At 27.3% G+C, this 14021-nt stretch overlaps 4 protein-coding genes across 8 annotated transcripts; 1 reads left to right on the top strand and 3 right to left on the bottom strand.

Moving 5' to 3' along the window:
* Position 1: 1 nt before the first annotated feature.
* LOC122537014 (two pore calcium channel protein 1-like) lies at positions 2–6333 on the top strand. 4 transcript variants are annotated; one of them, XM_043669886.1, is made up of 13 exons: positions 3–346; positions 685–902; positions 975–1139; positions 1211–1336; positions 2058–2365; positions 2452–2732; positions 2835–3053; positions 3123–3239; positions 3306–3645; positions 3702–4003; positions 4123–4229; positions 4288–4535; positions 6225–6333. In XM_043669886.1, exons 1-12 carry the CDS (start codon positions 244–246, stop codon positions 4525–4527), a joined length of 2526 nt encoding a protein of 841 aa, XP_043525821.1. In that variant the 5' UTR covers positions 3–243; the 3' UTR covers positions 4528–4535; positions 6225–6333. The 4 variants fall into 4 exon arrangements, with proteins under 4 accessions (XP_043525822.1, XP_043525821.1, XP_043525823.1 ...); XM_043669887.1 differs by lacking the exon at positions 6225–6333 and having other exon boundaries at positions 2–346; positions 718–902; positions 4288–4804; XM_043669888.1 differs by lacking the exon at positions 6225–6333 and having other exon boundaries at positions 787–902; positions 4288–4804.
* LOC122537016 (mevalonate kinase) lies at positions 4871–6351 on the bottom strand. Its single transcript, XM_043669890.1, has 2 exons — positions 5467–6351; positions 4871–5278 (listed from the first exon to the last, which is right to left on the bottom strand). The coding sequence occupies exons 1-2, from the start codon at positions 6349–6351 to the stop codon at positions 5021–5023; spliced, it is 1143 nt and encodes a 380-aa protein (XP_043525825.1). The 3' UTR covers positions 4871–5020.
* Positions 6239–12639, bottom strand: LOC122537019 (bolA-like protein 2). Of its 2 annotated transcripts, XM_043669893.1 has the most exons (5): positions 12236–12639; positions 11915–12016; positions 9660–11781; positions 6646–6740; positions 6490–6587 (listed from the first exon to the last, which is right to left on the bottom strand). In XM_043669893.1, the coding sequence occupies exons 1-3, from the start codon at positions 12368–12370 to the stop codon at positions 11455–11457; spliced, it is 564 nt and encodes a 187-aa protein (XP_043525828.1). In that variant the 5' UTR covers positions 12371–12639; the 3' UTR covers positions 6490–6587; positions 6646–6740; positions 9660–11454. The 2 variants fall into 2 exon arrangements, with proteins under 2 accessions (XP_043525829.1, XP_043525828.1); XM_043669894.1 differs by lacking the exons at positions 9660–11781; positions 11915–12016; positions 12236–12639 and adding exons at positions 6239–6388; positions 9205–9466 and having other exon boundaries at positions 6483–6587.
* LOC122537015 (dolichyl pyrophosphate Man9GlcNAc2 alpha-1,3-glucosyltransferase) lies at positions 7386–9285 on the bottom strand. The gene is made up of 2 exons (XM_043669889.1): positions 9194–9285; positions 7386–9097 (listed from the first exon to the last, which is right to left on the bottom strand). Exon 2 carries the CDS (start codon positions 9073–9075, stop codon positions 7390–7392), a length of 1686 nt encoding a protein of 561 aa, XP_043525824.1. The 5' UTR covers positions 9076–9097; positions 9194–9285; the 3' UTR covers positions 7386–7389.
* Positions 12640–14021: the final 1382 nt, after the last annotated feature.

Genomic DNA, 14021 nt, shown 5'->3' with positions numbered 1-14021 from the left:
CCGATTGCGCATGCGCAACACGAATTGGAACGTCAAATATAGGATTGAATAACATCATTGTATTATGATATTGTAATATGTAAAATATGTTTCAAACAAAAATATGCATATATCTTCACATGTAGTTTTCATAATAATCCAGTCAGTGTTTAGCATTTGAATAGTGGCAGATACTGCGATGTAAATTCGTATTCATTAACACAACAAATGTCTGTATGCATGTGACATGTGACATATTCTCAAATGTCTTCTCCCAAAACTACCGAATATTCCGGTAATTATCAACGATTTAATGAAGATGCAAACATATCACTCGAACAAAATAGTTCAAATCGACCATGTCAAAGTGAGTAGAATCAATTTTAGTCGTATTATTTTAATTCATTTCGTATCTTAATCTGTATCATAAAATTCTTTGCTTTCTGACAACTATGTCATTCTTGTCATTTTCATTCTTACACTTTCATCTTGTGATATTTAGCAAGATACACCTCGCATTTTACTTCATGTATTTCTGCATTTTTTATCATAATTATTTGTAATAATATTTAACTGTAATGATATCAAATTTTGTAAAAATATCCTTATATTAATTATATTATAGAAAAGAAAGAAAGAAAATTTATTTTATTGTTTAAAAGTATTATTTATTCTTGTTATAGAGATATTTATTTTTTATTGTAGAATATGGATCTATACTATCATATCCTTCTGCAGAAAATCATGTAAACTCCTCCACTGAAAATGTAAGAACAACTGATCCAGCTATTCATAAATTTGAAACAGATGATGCACAGAGAGAAAACATGTCTGAAAATGTAATACTTCCATCACAAGATTCACTCACAGATCATGATCTATATTGGGAAATGAACTATCATGAGGCTGCTATATATTTAGAGGTATTATATATACTTGCATGTGCATACAAATAATCGTTTCTAAATTCTGTTTACAAAAAATTATCTCCACAGGAAGGTAGAAATAACGAAAAATTTGATTCACATCCAAAGCATCCTGAAGATTTACCAGCATACCTCTTAGTTCATAATAACTGGTATTATGGCTTAGATTTATTAACTTCTCTTATACTTTTGGCTTTGGCTCTTGTTGAAGAACCAGCTGTACCACTGTTTGGTGTAAGTTATTGATAAGGAAGTGTTTTTTTTTTATTTTATTGATTATTAATGTATTAGGTTATTAATTTTAGATACCAGTGTGGGCACATGGATCCATAGAACTTTTTGCTTTAATTATCATAGGCATAGAATTAGCTTTGAAGTTAAGATGGATTGGTTGGTCAACAATGTTAAAACACAAACGAACAATGCTAAAGGTAAAAACAATTTTCTTTTCGAATCAGAGTTGATAGTTTGTATTAAAATTTCATGGAACTTCATATAAATCTATATGAGTTGTCACATATACCTTCATATAACTGCTTTTGTTATTACATTGAACATCATTATGAGATTGAAGTGCAGTTTTTTGCCACCATTTTGTCAGTATGTCCATTAAGCAGTGTACAATATAATGATTGTCTTCCATGAGACTAATACAAAAAGCATGAGGCTACTTATGAGAAGATAAGCAATGCTGTAACTATAGACTACTAAAGATTACATTTTTATTGAAATGAGACATTGATAATTGTATTATTTGTTCATTTGTAATATGTTATATTATACTAATACCTTTATTGGAAAATCTCTTATAGAAAACATATTTAGTAAATATCTAATAAATATATGTATAGTGTATCAATGATACACTGTCACTGACTTTTTCATATTCATATCTATTATACAATGGTTTAAAATTGATGATATGTTTATATGATATGAAATTTAACAAATATAGTAAAATTGTTATAATATAATTGCTATACCATAATTATGGAATAATTTGAAACAACATGAAAATATGAATTGGGAAAATATCATTACATATCATTGAAAAAATATAAAATTACACACTATTGTATTAACTAAGAATATCTTCAATTAAAGTTTTAAGAAAAGTAAGGAGAGTACTGTACATGAAAATTATTTTTACAGTGTATTACATTGGTCATCATGTTTTTAGAGGCGATGACAGTATTAGTACGACAGTCATCGCACTTCCGTGTAACACGTGCTCTAAGGCCTATTTTTTTAGTAGATACAAAATGTTTTGGAGGCGTTAGAAGATTTATTAGACAAATACTTTTGACCCTGCCTCCGATTCTGGATATGTTAGGCTTGCTTTTATTTTTTGTAACACTTTACACAGTATTGGGCTACTACATGTTTTCTGAAATGAATAGAAATTTTTCTACATTACAAGATAGTTTTGTGAGTCTGTTTGTTCTTCTTACTACCGCTAAGTAAGTATAATTAAGTTTCTAATAATATTTTTAAATTTAGATACATTTTATTCTGTTTAGTTTTTAGTAACAGTTTCAGTATTCAGTTTTCCAGATGTGATGATGCCATCATATTCAAAAAACAAATGGTATGCAATATATTTTGTATCATACTTGTCTACAATGTTATATGTAATGATGAATTTGATGTTGGCGGTGGTTAACGAAACGTTTACAGCAGCTGAGCGTGATAAATTTAAAAAATTGTTTTTACATAAACGAAAAGCATGTCAACATGCTTTTAAATTATTAGTTTCGAAACAAAATCCAGATAAAATGCGATTTCGTCAATTTGAAGGATTAATACGTTATTATGCTCCAAATAAAAGTATGTGAAATTCTCGTAGAAATACATTAAAGTTTTTTTAAAGTAAAATAAAGAGTAAGATATATAAATAATTCTATAATTATATAAATAAGTTCTTTACAGGTATAAGAGACATTGTGCTAATGTATCAACATCTAAATGCTTCTGGAAGCGGAGTTCTGAGTGCCGAGGAATTTTTAAACATTTACGATACTATTATACTTCAGTGGGAGCCGCAATATTCTACTGTACCTTGGTATCACAGTACATCACAACCTCTGCAGATTCTCTGTACAGGAGCGCATGCGGCTATTAGATGGCCATATTTCGAAACTTTAATGTGTAAGTTTAAAAGAAAGACAAATTTTTATGATATTAAGTCTATTATCTATTAAATTATAAAATATTTAGACATAACGATCGTTGCAAATGGCATTGCTATGATAGTAAGAATATTACAGCCAGGTGATAATATTCATAGTACACTTCTATTTGCTGCATCTTGGGATACTTTTCTTTTTGGAGGAAGTAGGTGAAAAAAATATTTATAAAAGCTTTGTGTAGAATCATTTTAATGCTAATTTGATTTTACAGTATTCGTCACTGAAGCACTAATAAAAGTGTTAGGACTTGGTACAAGACGATATTTGAGTTCTGGATGGAATCTTTTTGACTTAGGCACATCCATAATGACACTAGTTGCTGCTTGTATTTTATGTCTTTTTCCAACAGCAACATTTTTTGTTCTATTCAGACCACTTCGAATGTTGAGATTGTTTAAAATTAAAAAGAGATATCGAGACGTATTCGGCACTTTAGTGATTTTAACTCCCTTGATGTCTTCTACTGCAGTAGTCATGCTAGTTTTATACTATTTCTTTGCAATTATTGGAATGGAATTGTTTGCAGGATATAATATGCGAAATTGTTGCAAGTAAGTATATGAACAAAATATTTTTTTCTGAATACTACATAATGTATATTTGTCAGGAATACAACAGTTGAAGATTTTTATAAGTACTCTGTGAATGAAAGTACCGCATTAGGATATTATTACCTTAATACTTTTGACAATCTTATAGCCAGTGGAATGACTCTTTTTGAGTTAACGGTTGTTAATAATTGGTTTATCTTAATGAACGCGTATGGATTTACAGTTGGAATGTATACACGAATATATTTTATGATATTTTATTTGGTGACAATGATTGTTTTAACTATTGTGGTATCCAGTTTCTTGGAGGCTTTTCGATTTAGGATACATTATAAAAAATCAACATCTAAACGTGATGGTAATTGAATCATTATATTCTTGATTGCGCAATTATTCATAAAATATTTAAGAAATATAGGCTTTTTCGTTTAAATTCTTAATCTTCTATTAATTTTTTTTATATACATTTTATTATAGAGGAAAAAATGCTACACGAAGAAGTAGAACTAAAATGGGATGAATTGCAGTATATAATAGAAGATTTCCAGCTTTTGGAAACATTACGACCTTCGCTGATAGTTGGTGTAAGTTTTAAGTTTTAGAGAATACGTTTTTTATTATCTCAATTATATGATATTGTAGGGAACTACTGTTTTTATTGGATCGCGTCCTCGAACCAGAGAAGTTTTGCAAAGAAAAATGTATACTAATGAAATTACCGAATGGATTACAGAGGCTAAACAAGCAGAAAGGCAGCTTTTATCAAATGCTATTCATAGTTTAGAAGAAAATTATAGAGAAGAAGCAACTTCCGAAACAGATCACATAGGATTAACTGAAAACTTACGACAAACGCATCATAACACATCAAATGTTGTATAATTGTAATAGTAAATCAAATTTTATTGTATCCGTTCACAATATATTAGCATCAAAAGATTGTAATATGTAAATTTAACAGATAATGGATATAACAATTAAAATTTTTACTAAAAGCATAAACATAAAAGAAAGTAATATATTTAATTGACATAAGTGATTAAACTTTATTTTGGATTATGTTGCGATACAATAAATCAAGTAATTGATAATTTTATAAAAATATTATGTAAAAAGTACTAAACGATATAACTTCCATAAATAGAGCTTTATTAATAGTGAAATTAATTTTTTTTTGTTTTTCTCACAGACGAAACGCATAATTTTATTTACAAAAAATTATAAATTAATTTGTAACATTTTAAATTCATCTATCATGATTATTGAAAAAGGAAAATATAAGAAGGATATTGAATTAGAAATACTTTTGATAAGTATAAATAAAATTTATATTACATTGAAAATATCATTTGTATTAATATTTATTACAAAATTATTAATTAATTTGTACCCCAGGACCTCCTAAAGTTGTTAATTTGACAGTAAATCCATCTGCAATTAATTTTCGCGATATACTCGAAATAGTTTCCGGTTGCGTATCCGGCAATAAAAGAATATATGCATGTCCACCACCTCCAGCACCTGTAAGCTTTGCTGCCAAAGCATAATTTTGTGCTTCTGCACAAATTCTATCTAACGACGGATGAGAAACTTGACATGTGGCTAGCAGACCTTGATTCATATTAATAAGAGTCTGTAATAATACATGATAAGTAGTAAGAAGATTTAAATACATTTATATGTATTGAAAGTAATGATCAAATAACATTTTAACATATCATCAATTCGAACAAACATACTGTATTATTTTTTAAACTGATAAACTAATCTTTTAACTCCACAAATCAAACATTACTCTGTGAAAAGCAATAAAATACTTACCATTAACTGTCTATATCCCTCGAAAAAATATTCATCATCAACGGAAACTGTTTTCAATTTTTCAATAATTTTAATTGCCTCTTTGGATATATTATCTATAGAGCTCATAATCAGATCGATAATAACTGGATATCTATGCTTCAGTTCTAATAATCTTTCAACTAAAGCTTTTGTGCTTCTATTCACTCTTGTATCTACCAATAAAATTTTCAGAGCGTGCACATTACTTATTGGCTTTACATAATCACCCTTTTTGAATTCTATTATCGATCCATATGTACAGACGGAGTTGTCTATTCCAGATGGATTTCCGTGCATAATTCTCTCACAATTTAGAGCGTATTTTGAGATAGTATCTAAAGTAGAAAAATCTAATATTTCGTAAATACCCTTTTGCAAACGCGACCAATATAGAAAACACGTAGCAAGACAAACGGCAAAGGAACTGGAACTACCAAGTCCGGAACCAATTCCCAGTTCTGTATTTAATTGAACTTGAAATGGTTTTATTTCGATCTCTTCTTTCTGCGTAATGTAAATGAAAAGATAAAAAAATGCTTCAAGACTTAATTTTTGTTGCAAATTCGCATAACTAATAATGGAAACAAATTCTTTTACTTTATTATAAAATATTTCATAATTTTCCACGAATTCTATATCAATATTAGTAAGAAAAAAATGTTGTATTTGTTGTAAAGATACATTAATAAATGAATTTACTTTAGGAAAACATATCTTAATAATCTGTTCTGTTTCAGGTAGTTCAGTGAAATTCAGAACTGTACGTAAGTCTACGCTAGCTGCAACAGCTGTTTTTCCATATACCACAGCATGTTCTCCAAAAAGAATTATTTTTCCTGGGGCAGATACTTTAAATTGAATCATTTTTAAATTTTTAATTTGTTGAGTCTAGCTTGTGGAGCTGTTAATGGAAATAAGATAATATATTTTAAAAATGATATATTACAGTTAATTGTTATTGAATTAATTATTACTAATTAATTATTATTAAATACCTCTTTATCATCTCCTTTTTTCCTTCCCACTCTGCTGGTGTTAATGTCTTCTGCTTAAATGCATGAATTGTCTTAAGTTCTTCTTCCAGTAATGAATGTATTGATCTAAAATAATTTCATTAAATTAGTTTTTAAATTTTTTAGGGCTTCAAAAATGCAATACCTGTGTCGATGAATTAGAGGCTTTCCTTCAAAAGCACTGGAGACAACTATTACAGAAAATTTAATGCCGCAGCCATCAGATTCATCTACAACTTCCTATAACATTCAAAAGCGGTATAAAAATTATTTAACATATATAGTAACAAAACAATCTACGTATTTCTGATAATAATAAAAACTTTTTTGATATTTTTTATATAAATTTATATTTAATCATTTTATTTGTCAATGGATAAATTATATAAATTTGTGGAAGAACTATTTATCACCTAAATACTTGATAGGACGATTTTAAAGTAGACCAATTCTTTTCTTTGTAACAACATACGTACATATCGTTCGAAAATTACTGACTACAAAGAGTTAAATCTATATTTACAACATTTTCATTCTATTAATTTAAAAGAATAATACTTAGTAATAGAGTAAAGTTCGAATTCATATAGAATATTATATAATTTACAAGAAACTAAACTTATCTAGTATTTATCAGAGCAACTAGCTCATAAAAGAATGCAGTTATCTAATATTTTGTAATAAAGTAATGATACATATAAATAACGTTTTTATCGCGATAAATGTTGAATAACCATGAACACTTTAAGTACATGATTTCAATGCGTTTGAAAATATAACGTTATTTTTTTTTAATAAATTTATTATTTTAAATTTAATTACATTAAAAAGAAAAAAATAATTTAACAAGGAATATGGTAATAATATAACATAAATTTGTTTTTCTGGTTTATTTCAATTTTATATCCTTTTTATGTACAAATTGTTTATAATTAAAATATAAATAGAAAGCTACAAAATGTCCACAGGAATAGATGGAAATTAATAATGCAAAAAGATCTGGATATCTTTTTGGAGGTTTCATAAAACCACTAATAAAGGAAAATATTATTATTCCTAGAATTGAACAATAAAATAGAACTATTTTACAGAAAAATGAATCAAAAGTTAATGAAACAATATTATTCTTATAATGTATTAGATCTCTTTTCAATTTTATAAAAAGTGATTTATTTTTGCTATTTTTTAGCTTTGCTTTAATTTGTCTTTGATTAATTATAAGTGCATTCTTTTTAGAGTTAACATTATTCACTAATTTAGTGTGATTAAACACATCAGAATATGTCCATAAAACAAAAAAGAAATAAAAAATTAACGTGGCCCAATATACCATGTATAAATCATCTTTTATATATAAAGGTAGCATACTGAAGTGTGAAATTATTAAAAACCAAAAACAAGGAAATGGATCACTTTGAAAATATAATAAAACTGAAATTGCAACAAGCAAAATTGATTTTTCATGAACTTGAAATGAAAACAGAAAAAATGCTAATGCACAATTAATAAGAGAAATAATGAACTTCTCCTTTTGTGGATTCAGATATAGATTTATACAACTTGGTAAAACTGCAATTGTAGTTGTCACTAAACAAATCTGAATTAATCTCTCATTTACAAAAGCATTACGTAATTTGTAAATCACATTGATTGCACACCAAATATTAGCCACTTTATCTTCAAATACACCTCTAGAGACTGGAAATAATCTAAGAACAACACTTAGAAATGTTTCCCAACTTTTAATGAAAGGTAACCATATGATAAAAAATGTAGAAATTACTATAACTGATACATAGAAAAGCATTAATAGATTAGATGACCAAAACTTTTCTTTCATAGGTGAGTACTTTCCAAATATGTAAAAGAAAATTGGCAATGCATGATACAGTTCCATTTGCTTATAGTTTAATGCTGCAACAAATAAGATCGATCCAGTAATAAATGAATTTTGGCACATAGCTGTAACAGCACTAACAAACAGCCCTAATGAAAAGGAATTATATTGAAAATGTCCATGGTCTATTAATATCAAACCTGGGTAGATCAATATTGTCAAAAAATCAATATGTTTTCTTTTCAGACCACCAAATGCAGATAGCTCTTCTGTTTTAAAATTCTCAGATACTTGACTAGTTGATATAAAATATATTACTGATGGTATATAAATCAAAATATCTATACAGAAAACACTAAATCTCATGAAATATTTATGACTTTCGGACGAGAAGCCTTTGGATTCATGTAACTTTATGTAAGAAGAGTTAATTTTATTGGCAATATAGCCAAGTGCAAAACTATGATAAGCTGATAATGGTGGATAGTCTAATCCCCAATATTGTAAATCGTTGTCTGTTGTATTTATGTACCATTTTTCAATCGGAACATTTAACGTTATTTCTTGCCAGTGCCGTTGAGCTTCGTAGTCTCCAAACATTGGAGGCTTTCCTTCGCCACTGTAGGGATGATATGTAACACACCATCTCAAAAGGAGAGCAAATAACGAGATTAACACGAACTGCGTGTTTTCTTGCATTGCGTGTATCGCAAACATGCTCTTGATTGATAAATACATTTCAGAAATAACGTCTAGCTACCTGGGTTCATCACGGAAAATTTGAGGTTAGAGTAAAAAATAGCAGAATAAAATACTGAGAATGAAAATATATACTAAAATACACAACGAAACGTACAAAATACATACCACGTGTGAAGCGTTTAATCCTTCGATTAATTTCTTTTTTATGTAACTTTCAGTATACGACATGTTTAAAATGAAATCTCTAATTTCAGTCTACCACGTTTTCAAATACGTGGGCACAAGTTACTATATATTTACTGATATTTATTTCCTTTGAAATTAGCGTAATTATTTTTATAAACTTGGAATCATATGTGGGAAACGTATGATAAAATGTGACATTCTTCCTCTTTTTTTGAAATGTCAGATTTTCGTACCTTTGAATAACCGTTAGATTTAAATGAACATCAAAGTAGAGCTTTTGAACTCATTTGTGAACAGTTTGACGTTATCAATTGATTTTAGGTATTTGATTTTTGATCGAATGATCTCAATATTTACAAAATTATCTTTATGAAGCATTTATTTTACTATCTCAGAATTATTTCGTAAATTAGGTGAAAATTAATAGTTATTACCTGTAGAACGCTGATATTAACGGAACTTCTCAGGCATAAAAACCGAGATTAAAGTCTATGCTGTATAGCAATTGCATATGTGCATACATATTTTTCAAACTCCAAAAGCTGGACTTTGCATGTAAACTTCTTAACGTGTTTATTTCTAGAAATATCATTTAATTGTTTCAATAAAAGATACAGATCAGGAAATAACACGTATGTATCTTTTTAGATATCAGTTTATTCGTCAAGTACAATGCATGTTAGAAGAATAAAACTGACAATTATATCTGTTACATTTTTTTTCCTTTTCTACTATCCACATAAATAAATTCTAAATAAAAATTACGAACAAAAAGTTACCGTATAAAACATACATAATTTTACAAATTCATCGCGTAACAGATTTTTTATCACGCACTTAACTTCCATTATCTCGCTATTAACTAATCAACGTTAATTTTCGATGTAAAAATATAATCCCTCTGTTTCAATACAGTTAAATATTATTAAATATCAACTGCATTTATAAAACTTTATTTTCTAAACAAATGTAACAATAAAAATCTTTACTTGTACAGTAACGATTAAATAGCAAAGAAAATTCATTGTTCTTTTTAAGCCATACTAGATACATGGCACGTTAATATTGTCTAATACCTGGTCTCAGGTACTGCAATGATTGCTGTGATCGTTATAACAGTAATAAATTATCTATAACAGTTGTATTTTATTAATGTATTACTTTTACTACGAATCTTATTATATAATATTAGGTAGATTGTTGACCCTTGTTTAAAATATATTCAGCTAATAAAACCAATATGTATTTTTGAACAGACAATTAACAACATTAATGTAACATTTTTAATATTAGATGTGTATTAATAGGATAGATTTAATATTAGTTGTATATTCTGGTAATAACTTGTAAAAACTGAGCAATTTTTAAAGTAATTTTAGATAAAAAATTTAGTTTGTTTCAAGATGAATATATTGTTATGGAAACAAATTTCACTTTACTGTATATTAAGAATATATAAATTAATAAATTATAATGTAAATTAAAAGAAGATTGCAATTATAAAATGTAATATCAAAATATGAAAAGGAAATTTGGAACGAGCATACTATGATCAATTATGTTTGCAATGCAATAACTACAATCACAATTAATGTCAATATACAATATAATCATCAATATATAGTATTTATTTTATAGCCAATATTAACTGATTATCTTAATATTTCTTTCACAGAAAGAATTACTTTTAATTTATAATTATTTTCAAATATTGATAAATGTTTATGTTCATAATGAAAAATTTTAATTGTCTTAACAGTTGTATTATGAGAATATATCACATGGATGTAATTTAATAAAAATACTAGCAAGTTTTACCTGATAGCATCTTAATGTTATTTTGTTTTGCTGAATGTCTCTTTAGATTTTAAGAAAACTTCTGCATTGACATATGTATATTAAATACATATATATATATATATATATATAAAACACAATATGCAATTAGAATGTAATAGACAATCGAGCAAAATAAGTACATATTTGTTTCCTCAAACTGTAAAATATACATTCTTCATTGTGTACATATATTTGATAAATATTATAATAATTTAGTCATTAATTTTTGTATACTTGCCATTTTGTCATCTATATCTATCTTTAACATACATAACACAATACAAATTTGAATTTGTATGGTTTTTCAAGCATGATACCATGAACAATGAGTAAGGGGCCTTTGAAAGAGGCCTGATAGAATACAGTACTACTTTTTTTGTATATGAAGAATTACTTTAGAAATTTTTTCATCTGTTTTGTTTGGTATTGCATACTATACTGAGCATTTTCTGCTTTAGTAATGAGAGAGTCTAATTTGTCCAAATGAGATCCCATTTTTTCATTAAGATCAATTGTTTTTGGCATTGCTGTGTTAGTTTCTGTGTTTCCCGTGTGTTTCTGGTCAGTAAATTCTACCATTAAATTTTCCTCGTTCATAGATGTTTCAGGATCAATATCCTTTGTCTCATTATCGTTTTGTTCATGTTTATGATCTGGTGTGTTATTTTTGGATCCCACTTTTACTTTCAATAGAGTACCCAAACTGCCACAGACAGTCTGTAAAATACTTTCATGTTATAAAGTACTAGTTCAAAGCGTACTAAGGAATACTTGTACTTGACAAAGATCGTTTAATTTGTTGAAAATAAAATCATTGGAATATCAGGTAAAAATGTAATTAGCGTTTAACCTTGAATCTATTAATTTTTTTTTGGGTAGCACTAAGAATGCTATTTAATTCGTCCAATCCACCACCTATTCGTTGTGCAGCTTCGTCAGAAGAATCCAAATTCTAGAAGTTAAATGACTTGATAAAATTATAATATTATTGATTTGAAATTTATATAAGAAATGAGAATGACATTATAAATAAAAAAAGAGAAACTTACATATACTTACAATGTTACAATGTTTAACTCATTAAGGGTGTATTTACTTGCAAATGCATAAAAATGTACAAATGTACTAAGTTGAGTTTTGCGTAATAAAAGTATATAAAATGTATAATTACTTGGATCACTTCATCGTCGTCATTATTAGCATCTTGGGTCTCTATTCTCTGGGTCTCTTTCCATTCATCTTCGCTGGGTATCGGTAGCCCTAATAATTCCGCTCTTTCGCACGCGTGAATGTAGTCTTGAGACATTTTATTAAATATCGATTGTCTGATTATTCTCTACTAAATAATATATACAAGAATATAATTTATCTTAGTCTCGTGTTAGAGATATTAGAATTGACAGAACATTAGGAAGGGATGAAGACGTGCACCACTCGAGGAGTCCATGCTCGAAAAATTTGTGCGCACACTCCGGAAATAATATATTTGTATTATTTTATATTGTAATTATAAAAAAGATTAATAATCTGGAGGATTTTAAGCATTAATAACAACATTTAGTGCCATTTGCACGTATCGATGCGTACGTACATATATGAATTAATGATGTGATAATTTAATAATTTACAATTTCAAGATCCACAATCTTGAGCTGTTAGAATTTGTATAATTTAAGTTTGCAATTTTTTTTTTCTTTTTAGTCAGAACAATTTGAAATTTTAGAAAAAAATTCCCCTTAACTCGAGTGAGTTCAAAGATTAGATAAACAGAAATTGCAATTTAAAATAAACATTACAAAGGCAATTTTTCAATTAATTCTAAATCATTTCAATTTGGATTTCACGATACTGTAATCAGGTAATCAAATATAATTATTTTATGGCTACTTAGTATGCTATGTTGTACTATGTAAGTGGATTAAGCTAATGGAATTTAGATTCATGTTAGAGCGTAAACTGGGTAGATCAACATCTCCAAGTTGAATAAAAATTTCAATTTTTATTCAAGATTCTTTGCGTACGTTGAAAAAAAACTGTTTTAATAGATGTTACACCTGAAATATTTTATAATTGAAAATGCAGATTGATTTATAAAATGAAATAAAGGAATATGTAATAAAAATACCAGAAACCAAGAGAGGATGTCGCAATTACTCTAATAAGCATCATACAACTTCCACATATATTTTTGGAAATTAAATTCTATTTTGTTAATTTATTAACAACGATTATTGACGCGTGTCAGAACTGCTACAACAAATGTCTGCGATTTCCCATTAATATCAAAACTGTAGGATTAATTTGTCTTCTGTGGAATTACAGCCACTCTTCTAGACTTTGTATGCTATTTTATAACTACATAATAACATAATATACATATGTTACATAAATTTTTTTAAATAAATTCCATAAAACGTAAATTCTATATAAGTTCTTTCCATCTTGTGAAGCACCTATAATTTGTTAATATTTAATCAATTAAAAGGAGACACAATAAATAAAAAATTAGGAGTGAACATTGTTTTGCACACTGTTAACTATACTTACGTACAATTTTTCATCAAATTTTGAATAATTATGAATAATTTTGAGTAATTACATGAAATTAAACTACGTTCCAGCAAATGGTTCGATTTACTCGATTAAATTTGAAAATTTTTATTTATACATTTTATGGATTAAACAGAACGTGGAACAAAAGCTGTAGGTCCAAACTCAATGTCATAATTAAACAATTCGCAAATTATTCCTTATAATTAGTTTCTTTTTCATAATTGGCGCAATGTTTCGTTTTATAGCGATTGTGATAATTTATATTTGTATCACAATGCTATAAATAAATAAATAAATAACTCCGTAATTGATTTTTGTTGTTTATATAAAAATACCAATATCACAAAATATACAATTACTAATAATTTAATGAAGTTTACATAATAGAATTTAAATGACGAAAT

This window comes from Frieseomelitta varia, unplaced genomic scaffold (assembly GCF_011392965.1).
Source record: "Frieseomelitta varia isolate USP_RPSP 00005682 unplaced genomic scaffold, Fvar_1.2 scaffold_885, whole genome shotgun sequence".
In the NCBI taxonomy this organism is placed as follows: domain Eukaryota; kingdom Metazoa; phylum Arthropoda; class Insecta; order Hymenoptera; family Apidae; genus Frieseomelitta; species Frieseomelitta varia.
The sequence above is the reverse complement of the archived record's forward strand: the minus strand, read 5'-3'. Positions and strand labels throughout refer to the sequence as shown.